This window comes from Glandiceps talaboti, chromosome 5 (assembly GCF_964340395.1).
Source record: "Glandiceps talaboti chromosome 5, keGlaTala1.1, whole genome shotgun sequence".
NCBI lineage: Eukaryota > Metazoa > Hemichordata > Enteropneusta > Spengelidae > Glandiceps > Glandiceps talaboti.
The window spans coordinates 3919266-3930403 of NC_135553.1; the positions used below are offsets into that span (position 1 = coordinate 3919266).

The 11138-nt window shown below is 35.4% G+C and overlaps 1 protein-coding gene across 1 annotated transcript; it reads left to right on the forward strand.

The window, feature by feature from the left end:
- Window positions 1-10471, forward strand: LOC144434787 (mitochondrial glycine transporter A-like). The gene is made up of 9 exons (XM_078123286.1): window positions 1-601; window positions 1588-1788; window positions 2403-2473; window positions 3294-3399; window positions 4275-4344; window positions 4583-4681; window positions 5184-5356; window positions 5918-6010; window positions 6610-10471. Exons 1-9 carry the CDS (start codon window positions 515-517, stop codon window positions 6634-6636), a joined length of 927 nt encoding a protein of 308 aa, XP_077979412.1. The 5' UTR covers window positions 1-514; the 3' UTR covers window positions 6637-10471.
- The last annotated feature ends 667 nt before the right edge of the window (window positions 10472-11138 follow it).

Genomic DNA, 11138 nt, shown 5'->3' on the forward strand with positions numbered 1-11138 from the left:
CATCCGCAGAAATAATTCTAACCCAAAAATTCTGTATGAAGTATAAAAAGATAACAATGACGATATTACTCAACCATTATTGCATTATGTGTCTTTTAACGTCACAATTTCGACCGGGGAGAGTATAAGAGCTGCCAAAAGATCAGCTAATAAACATACAATCGCGCAGTAATATTTGCATACATGATGACAGGGCAAGTCAGGTGACTCGGGGTTCCCTCCGACTTCGTCAACAGCCTCCATGTTTTTTACTCGCAATGTGACGAAACTGCTGTATTTTCGAACGAATTTGACAGTTTTGTGAGACATTATGGTAGCTACGCTGTCAAGAAAGAAGACAAACTCGGAATCTGATCATTCTGTGACATAAAGAGCACAAACTTCGTCAAAACAGCGAGCTGAGTGGTTTGGCGGGATCACCATTGGGTGTCAGCGTCGTGCCATCTGTTTACTGCAAATTCAATATTTTTCTGAGCTACTACAACGAACGATTCGTTAGAAACGAAACGTTTTGATGACCAATACGTACACAATTGAGAAGAACGGACATGTGCTCAGGTTAAAGTTGGCATGCAAAGATAGGATGGACTCCATAATCAGTGTAAGTTGATCGTTTGTAATTGTACTAGCATTCGTACATTTGTAATGACGAATTACTATCAGCATCGCATTGCGTCATACATATTATGATACTTGATTTATTCTCTGTAGCTTCTTGCTCCAAAGTTCCTCATCTGGTAAATATTTTTGGAACGAAATATAATCTTAAACGTAACCGCTGACCCCATAATGTGAAAGAATATCGTTGAGAAACGTTAATGATAATGTCATGTGATTGCCATTGTCTACCCCGTGCCACCGATACGCCATAGTTCACGCACACGCATATATACTAGTAGTTTCATGGGTTCCGCAGTTGATATCCAGACTAACACACACACCACTTGTTTTTTTTTTCACTAGCTGTCGTAGCGTCTGAAATTTGTCCTCGAAATAATTATGATAAACCCATCTGTCTTGATATGAATGTTTAGTGATTATGGTGATCGATCGCCTATATAGTATTACCATGGATCTATTGTTGAGAATACTGTAGATCCATGCTATTACTAAACAAGCATGAAATAAACTACGCTGTTATTGTAACTGTCCCACGTTCCGAATAGAAACTAAGAAAGTAACACCGGTCCATTACACACATGCACCATGCATAGTGCAGAGTTAAACCGTAGACAGTGGAGCTCCTCTGTCAGTAGTTAAACAAAGACATGATAATGCTATCAGTAAATAGTTTGATATCATTTATGGCCCAGATAACCACCAGTGATTGTTTTGAGTGTCTGGTGATACCTCCTTGTTAAAATGAAATAATATGGGTACACTTGAAAATACTTTCTTTAAATTTGAATGGTAATGTAAGCTTGGGGATATAGAGCTATATACCAATAATTTTTTAGGGGTGGGGACATGCGATATTTAAGAAATGTCTTTCTGATTATGTTCTTGTTTGTTCGTTTGTTTGTTTTTGGAGAAAGTCAATAATTTGATACTCCTAGTGACAGAGTTGGTGAAATATTTGTATTTCAGTCACCACTTTGCAAGTCATTTATAGCAGGGTCTGTGAGTGGAACTTGTTCTACAGTACTGTTTCAACCCCTTGATCTACTGAAGACAAGACTTCAAGCACCAATAACTGTTGGTCACCATGGCAACTCAGGAGTTTTACAGACTTTCATCAGAGTTATACGAAATGAAAAAATTGCAGGTTTATGGAGAGGGGTTGTACCTGTAAGTAGATTTATTTGTACCTTTTAGTTTTATGTTTACCTTTTACTGCAAACAGAAGTATCAGGGGATGTTTGATTTGTACAATCACAATTATGATTTTGTGTTAGAAAATTATCAATCACTAAATGATTGGTTTTGATTGTATAAATGATGTAATATTTAGGGGGAGTGTGAAACTTTCTGGGAATTGTTAAGTGTATATGATAATGATTGAACATTTTGAAAATTTGTGTACAACTTTGTTTCCAGAATTGATGTCCCATTAATCAAAGTCGTGATTGTGCAATCAAATGTACCCCAGGCATTGTGATGTTTAAAATTTTTATTTAAAACATTAACAAGATAGTGATATTGTTAGTATGGAATAATTCCATACTTTTTTGTTTTTATACATTTACTGTCTTGGGGTCAGTTGCATGAATTCTCACAAAATATGTGACAGTTCAATTGATTCTGTATAAGATAAACATTCAAAACACTGTAAAACACAAACTGAACATATTTGACATGTATTGGATCTCTGAGAGATGATAGTAAAGGCAGTAACAAATAACAGATAGTAGTGTATCAGTCTGATATTTGTTTGATCATCCATCTTCCATTGCCATCTTCAGTCTGTCGCAAGATGTGTCCCTGGTGTTGGAATGTACTTCTGTTCCCTATCCTGGCTGAAGACCACTACAGGGTAGGTGGAAAATGAAATAAGAATATACGATTATGCACATACAAGTACAGTATATTACCTGTATTCTTATGTGTACACAAAACCAAAACATGTACAAAGAAAAGACCTACACTCCACACTTACTCATACACACACAAAACCTGCACACACACACACACACACACACAAACACACACATATCAAAATATGGAGGCACAGACATACTTTTGTGTACACACACACACACACACACACACACACACACACACACACACATACACACACACAATACAGAAGGATACCTCAATAGAATTGTTCCCTACCACTCCAAAGAATTTCTTATAAAATCTAATGCTCTTGCTAGAAAATAAACATCTCAGGATCTACCTACCAATAGCTATTCCATTCAGGCACTTAGCATTGATACATTGATAATTTATCTATCCTTAAATTAATATAGAGTTTTAGTGTAAATTTTGTGCAAACAAAAGATTTTTCAGAATTCACATGTTGTCCATTATTATTAATTTCATATGAATTTGTTAATTATTTTCTACATTTTCCTCTGACTTTAATAAAGTCTTGTCAATCAAACACAATACACAAGATGATTTGTCTTCAAATTGAAGGCATACTGCATTGTTTGTGTGGCACGACTCAACCTTGTAGTGTTGCGAGTATTTTAATAAATGTACAGAACTCATTTCAATGCCCTGACAGACCATGATGTGTGAATGTAAATTGTAATTGGATTTGTCACCTTGATATGATTGTTCAGAGAGATAGAAATGAGATCCAGACATTTGATTATTTTGAAATCACATTTCTTTGTCTACTATAGATTTATAGATCCAACTCCACTGCAAGCTATAACACTGGGTGCTGGTGCAAGACTTGTTGCAGGCATAACTCTAATACCAGTGACAGTAGTCAAAACAAGGTTTGAGGTGAGAAGCAGTTCCTTTCTTCCCATTTTGTGGTGACTACCCCACATGACAAAGACTAGATACATCATGTAATTCTGCCCTCAGTGGTCTGAGTGTTGTCTAATAGCACAACACAAGATGTTATATCTCAGAGACTACGTACACAGCAGAAATTTAAGTGCTTAAACCACTTGCCTCTTACCATTGTAGTCATGGTTCATGCCATGGTCAGGGTTTGATTAAATTTACCATGCTGTACATGTAAATAAGGAGAGTGTTTGACTCTTCCTGACAGTGCAGACATTCACTAGGCACTATGGTTTTCTTCTACATTAGCACTGAACCCATCATTGGCATATTGCTGATATGTATTTAGAACTATCCGATGTAAATTGAAATATATAATGACTTTATATCACAAGACTCATAAACTGCAGTTGTTTTTGAAGATATTCTGTCCTAACCCCTGGGTAGATTTGAAAACAATGTTAGTGTGTACTGTGTAACAATATTCCTGAATTAGTGAACTATACTCTCCAAATCTCCCCCCCCCCCCTCGTACTATTCTCATCCATATAAGGACTGACCAGTAGAGTAAGATTCATTTAAGGCATTTGTCTGTCTGTTGCTCCTCATCATATCGTCAAAAAGACATATTTACTCACAAAAAAATCCTACAACCTATGGGGTATCTCAAAACACTGTGTTTGTTATCAGTTTCTTATCTACATTATGAAGTCTCAAGGCTTGTGCAGTGATTTAAAAACAATTCATCTGATTACACAAGCCAAATCATGTGATCAGATGTAATGGGACTTTTTCTTTCTGTATGATGATGACATAGCTTTCCTAGTGTAAATGATATATTACATGTATATTGTATATTTTGATTTCAGAGTGGTCGGTTTCATTACAAAGGGGTTTTCCAAGCTCTGAAGTCGATCTATGCCCTTGAAGGAAGGAGAGGTGAGTGCATACATTGGTTGCATGACTTGTCAAAGGTGTTTGAAAATATTAAAATGTTTTATTTTATGTGACTGGGTATGTCTAGTGTGTGTGTGTGTGTGTGTGTGTGTGTGTGTGTGTTTGTAGATGGCAGTTTTGACAAATTTGTTTTCCTTAATACATGCAATATCCTCCTGTGTTTCCTACTTTAACGAAATAAATGTAGCTAAAATTATTGAAATGTATGTTACCTTAACAGGATTGTTCAGTGGAGCGACAGCAACTCTACTGCGTGATGTACCTTTCTCAGGACTCTATCTCATGTTCTATATACAGACAAAGAAATTTTTCAGTACAGGTAAGCAAACGAGGAAATGCGTTCAATGACGGTGAAAATAAAATTGGTGGTTTGTGAGAAACCATTGTAGGTGATGCATAATTGCCATACTGACAAAGATGTTATAGAAACCAAGAATGAATTGTCAACCCAGCTGTATAATTGGGGACCTGGTAGGATGTAGGTTGCAATGTGAAGGCTTTAATCCTATGCGCTTAAACGGCTGCAATGGATTGTATGCTCCCCGGGGAGTTGAGGAAGACTAAAGGGCCATTGTGCCGTTCTGATCCGAGCCAGGGGTAATAATTGTAAAGCGTTTTGAGCACGGAGTGGGAAAGCGCTATATAAGAACCCAACATTATTATATCAGATGGTGGTGTGAGTGAAAATGTGATGTCATGACAGAAACTAATCATCACTGTAGGCTCATCTGTTTTAGCAGCAAAATGTGTTTACAATGTTTGTCCATGTATATGTGTACTTTCAATTTCCAGTTATACAGTATTCTATGTACTCGTTTCAGACCAATACTCCAATAGTGCAATTCCTGTTCCTGTTGTACATTTTGGTTGTGGAGTGATAGCAGGCATCTTTGCATCAGGTCTTACACAACCGGCCGACGTAATCAAAACACACATGCAGCTCTACCCTAATAGATACACTGGTGTCTTCCATGTTGTCAAGTCAATCATTCAGGTAGGATTGCTATCAAGGCTTCTAACTTTCAACTTTTATTGTCCAATATTAATTTTCATTCAATACTCATGACATATGGATTGTGTCGCAATTCATCTTCACTTTTTAGTGACAAGGCACATTTTGTCACTGGTAATATCCTTAGGCCAAGAGATGAGAAATAAAATAGTAATACTGAAGCCTTCAGCAAGTGTTCAGAAAATTTGTTATGTCCATTCCTTTGAAACCACATCATGTAGTGTGAATTGTCTCAAAAAATAATGTTAAAGAAACAGATATCCCTGTAAATGTAACTTCGGACTGAAAGTGATCATCACTGCTGTAGTAATGTGCAACAGTGTTTTTGGCTAAGATTTAGAACCCCATATTTCACAAGTTCCCTCTTCAGGTCAATTCAATGTAAAGGCTGGTGGTCATAGCAGGGTTAGGGTTTCAAGAAATTGATTTGATGGTAACAAAGGGAAAGGTGGTGAAAACTATCTCCAAGACAGTAAAAACTTGTAATTCTGAGTGTTAGATAATGAATAACCATGACAACAATTAAACTGGTATTGCACACAGATACATGGACCATATGGTTTTCTACGTGGAATGCTGCCAAGATGTCTTAGAAGAACTCTAATGGCAGCCATGGCATGGACAGTGTATGAACAGGTGAAGTTTGTCATATATTTTCAATGTTCATCAATCTTAGTTAACTTAAAGGCCACAGATTCAATCCCAGGTTCCTACATTACTGTTATCTTGTCATAATGAATCATATGGATTACATAGGATCATTCTTTAGTTCTGGACCATCTTATCTGTAGATCTGCCAGACCACTGTTTTTCCTGTTTTTCATGTGAATCTTAATCTAAACTGGGTCTTGCATAAGCACTCAGAATTGTACATAGTTTTAGTAATCTGTACATATATGAAGTGAATTATGCAGTATTGATAATACAAGGCAAGGAGGTATTATATTTGCTCCAGGAGTTTGGGTGGGGGGAGGGGGGGGGGGTAGAGTACTCGTCAAGGCAAGCCTGATGAACACTGGCCCTAGTACAATGTTTACATGTTGTTGTTTATCCTATTCCCATTTCTAATAAAATGAAGGAAACAAGACACATAGGATTAGAGAGATGTTACAGTTTATGTTGATAATATGTTAGAAGTTTCATTTTAATACAAATATATTATCATATGTAACACTTCACACAGTGTTCAGATGTGCCCAATTTGATGTATATTTTTTGCTATGTTGATTTTGCAGGCAATGAAAAAATTTGGACTAAAATGATAACTTTCAAATGAAGACAAAATGGAAAGCTGTTAAACAGTGTGTGCTCAGCTAACAGGATCATGGATGGTCATCAAATGACTACTGATCATTACTGAGTCCATAAACTATAGTCAGTTTTTTTGTACTTTGTGGTGTTACCACACACTGGTCTCCTTAAGAATCCTTAAGAGACCAGTAATAACGTTAGTTGCCGATTACAGACCAGGAACAGAACATGTGGTGGCTGGTTTGGTACAATTCTTACACAAAATGAAATGATTTCAATGATTTTATTTATATCATTATCAAGATAGATTAGAAATTTTGTTATCTATAAAACTTGACAGAGTTCTGGCTATCAACATAGTCAAGCCAGCTAGCCTAGTCTCAGGGCTAATAATTAGCATGATCAGAATTCAGTCGGGCTTTGGCATCCTTACAATCTTCCTTGTTCAAGGCAAACTACTCCATACTCTTACATGTTGATTGTGACACGTATGGAGATTTTGAGAATATCGTCCTAGCGGACTGAATCGTTGGACACTGTGAAAGGAACTTGGTCAACAGTTTAAGGAAGACTGAATCAAGTCATACCATGAATTTAACAGAAAGAAGATATGTTTAACATTTTATTATGTACATTCAACTTATGACTGATATTTTTGAGTTTACTAAATCATTTATTCCTGAAGTCTTACACATTTACAGACCAAGTCTCGAAGGATTTTAGGAACAGGTCTCCTTCATATATTTAAAATATCGAATCATGCTGTAACAGACGTAGGAAAAATTGTGTCTACTGTAGTGATTTTGAAATGGCTACTATCGGATAAGAAAGAAGGAGAAATATTATGTCTTAATATGTACCATCAATTAATTACATCAGTACACACATATCCTGCTAGTAGTTGTACTGCACTGAAATACTTGGTGTGTTTTTTTTAAATTGCATACCTGTATACCACCAATGTGCATGTCAATGGTCCATGTTCTTAAAATCAGGCTAACGTTTGACTCTGATTTTTGTGTATGAAATTATATGTAATAAAAAATATTAGTATAAGTTAATTATGGCCATTGAAATTAATCAAATTATCTTAAACTCAATCACATTTGTACATGTTTACTTGTGAAACTTGAAAGTAAAAACTGTATATATCGATATCGGTATTCACACATTCATCATAGCATCTAGTACATGTATCTCTCATATTTTAACTTTTGAACAAAGATTTATGAGATTGTCTGCAATTGAGGGTCACAGTATTCAAGGTCCTGTTGCTCTGTTCCGAGAATATTTTGATGGACAGATGATGTCAACTTACTTCTTGATAAGGAGATATTGGCTACCTGGTAATATGTATGCAATGCTATTGAGAATCAGTTTATATTCTCGTTCAAAAGGAGGGGTGGGAGTCAGGAGTCTGTTGGGGGAGGGGGTTCGGGAATTTATATTCTCAGCTAACAGGGTGTGAATCAAGAGTTATAGTCCCATAGTCTAGTCTATTGGGTGGGGGTGGAGGGGGGTTCAGGAGTTAATATTTTGTTTTGGATTGTAACAATATACATACATTTGAGGTTTACTATTAACTTGAATTGGTGTTGTACAGGTTATGATACATATTTTTTGTTTTTCAGTAAATATTTTTACGTAATATTATGTCATGTATATTTTCATGTGGTATATTTTCTTTTAACTTTTACATAGTTAAATAGTGTTGTAATTCTAACGTAATCATATTGTCAATAATTAAGATTAAAATAAGATTTGAAATTTTTTTTTCCCGTCATATACCTCAAATTTTTACAAATGTTGCAATTTTCATGAAAACTCAGTCTTGCAAAGATGGATTTTTGTCTTTATTTTTTTTTTAGTTTCAAAATTTCAGCTCTTGCTAGTGTCTCTTTTTATGTGCATGTCTTGTATAATTTTAAATTCTTCAGATATATTGTACATAGATACAAATAATAGACATGCAACACTTTCTCAGTTACTTGTGTTTACAAACTAAGTAGGTTTTAACTCTGCTGTCAGCACAGAGTTTAAGGATTAGGTTGACTCCGTCATCTGTCATCAACTTTTGTACTTTCATCTTCTCCTTTAAAACTGCATGGTCATTTTGACCTGACATTTGGTGTGAAGGTGTCATTTGATTAGCAAGTATAAGCAGATATAAGTTTGTTCAAGACAAATTGGGTCATTAATAAGCAAATTAGGCTAAAAATAGTAAAAATGAATCAAAAAATCTTCTCCAAAACTACTGGGCCAATTGAGTTGAAATTTCTTGTGTAGGTGTCTTGGGATGAGCAGATATAAGGCTGTTCAAGACAAGTTTATTAGGTTATTAATATGCAAATTAGGGGTAAAAATAGAATTTTTATAAAATGGTGACCATAATATAAAAGTACAATATTTTACCAACTTTCCGTGTGAAATGTGTACTATAGTGTGTGAGTAACCACTTAATTACTTTGCTAAAACAAAAAGCTACATAGTGGAAGAGCTGAACAGCAGAACCACTTCTACATATGTTACAAAAAAACAACAACAACGGAGCTATTCTGACCGATAGGTTGCTTGTTTCTTTTTTGTAAACATGAGTTTGACCTACATCCCTTTGCATGTCATCTCACGTTCTCGCAAATAATTCTCTACCCTCACATGCTGTCTTGTATGTAAGACAACGGTTACTACTTTGTATTTGTGAAGTTTATAAATCCTTACATTTCATCACACATTCTTGTGAATAATATTCAATCCATGCTTGCATGTATTATGTATGACTTCAGCTTTGTTGTTTGCTATAAACTCCAAGAAACACAAACTGTAAACATGTGTAACTGATTATGCGGAAAGAAATAATCAGATTTATGGAGGTGCTAACTATCATATCGTCTTTGCAACACATCTTTAAAAACGTTCAGTACACAAGGTTGCTATGAATGATATTATTCAGTACTGATGAGAGTGAAAACTGGTCTCTAGTACTTCAATCATTGCAGCTGATATTGACAGAATATTTAATTTAATATGTGTATCGCTGTGTTGCTGCAAGGATGGTGTAAAAAATACAATTAAAAGAATTTGCTTTCTTCTATACTATGATAAACTTGATGACACACAACAAGTTTGACATAAAACCTGTCCTTCAACACAGGTTATGTCTATCTTGTTCTGTGCCATTAGTTGATGATCTACAACAACTACAGTACAAATGGTGTTGCCATGGTGTTTCACTCATGTGACACTCAGACCACTTTAGTAGACCACTATAGTTCTCTATTGTGGTCTGAGAGTGACATGACATTTTTTACACACTCGGACAATTTCAAATTCAAAAGAAACAATTATAGAGGTGCCTCACACAGGGGATGTAAAAGTAGACAGGCAAATTAACACTTGAGTATCAGTTGGAAAGTAAACAGTTGCAGTCATTAAAATCATCAAGTCCATATGTATTTTTTTTCAGCAGAAGTGTGTTTCTGCTGCTCTGTAAAAGAAATTGTCTGTGATTGGGTAAAGGATCATGTATTCTCTGTGTTCAGTGTCTTTATTATTATTATGTAGATTTGAAATGCGTCTGTCTGTCTTTGTGTTGGAAATATCATGTCACACGAGTGAAACACCAAGCCAACGTCATTTCTATTGTAAAAGTGCAGATAAAGAGACAAGTATTATATTGATAGCAAACTTTTTGACATGTTACAGAGATTTTGTTTGTTAAGTATACTTACATTGTATTTTGAAGAATCTTTATAACTGTACAGTTTCACTGTTGCCCTTAAACAACTTGAACAGTTACACTGATTGGTGGTTGCAATATATAAAATAAAAGTTACGTGTATCCTTTAACTTTTGTCTGGAAGCCTACCTACAGTGTCCTTTTAGTTTAGTTTTACATCAGCTCAGACCATGTGGTTTGAGACATCAGTAATAATGTGAGTAAATGACGTTCTTATGGTATATATGAGGATACGACACCAATTCAATATCATATTGGGGAAGGTCTAAATCATATCATACCCTACAAACTCCTACACCACTTTTATACAATCTTATTAATATTATGTATCACTTCAGAAGAAGAAAATCCAAAGTGATGTGCCATCTATGATTGCATGGTGAGCTGTTAAAACAAAGCCTGTCTTGTAATATCTAGTCTCGGTTTCTTCTGACTTCTGAACATCCTCCCAATACCCTTGTAGTAGTTTGCATCTCCACAATGGTCCTTGACTAGAGTTAGGGGGTGTCTTAAAACTCTTGCAAAATCACCTTGCACCAGTCAACCACGCCTCCATAGACTGTCTGTAGATCTAAAGCATCCCTTCACATTTACTATGTCTTGGAAATACTTCATAATATCATTATCATCTTGTACAGCAATAATATGAACTCTGAGGGAATTATGACGTTGCCTAACCATATCCAATGCTGTGTACATATGTTTTTCTGTCAGTTCAAGTTTACATTTTAGCAATACAACAACAGATCGATGGAAATACGTCCCCTTCCATATAAA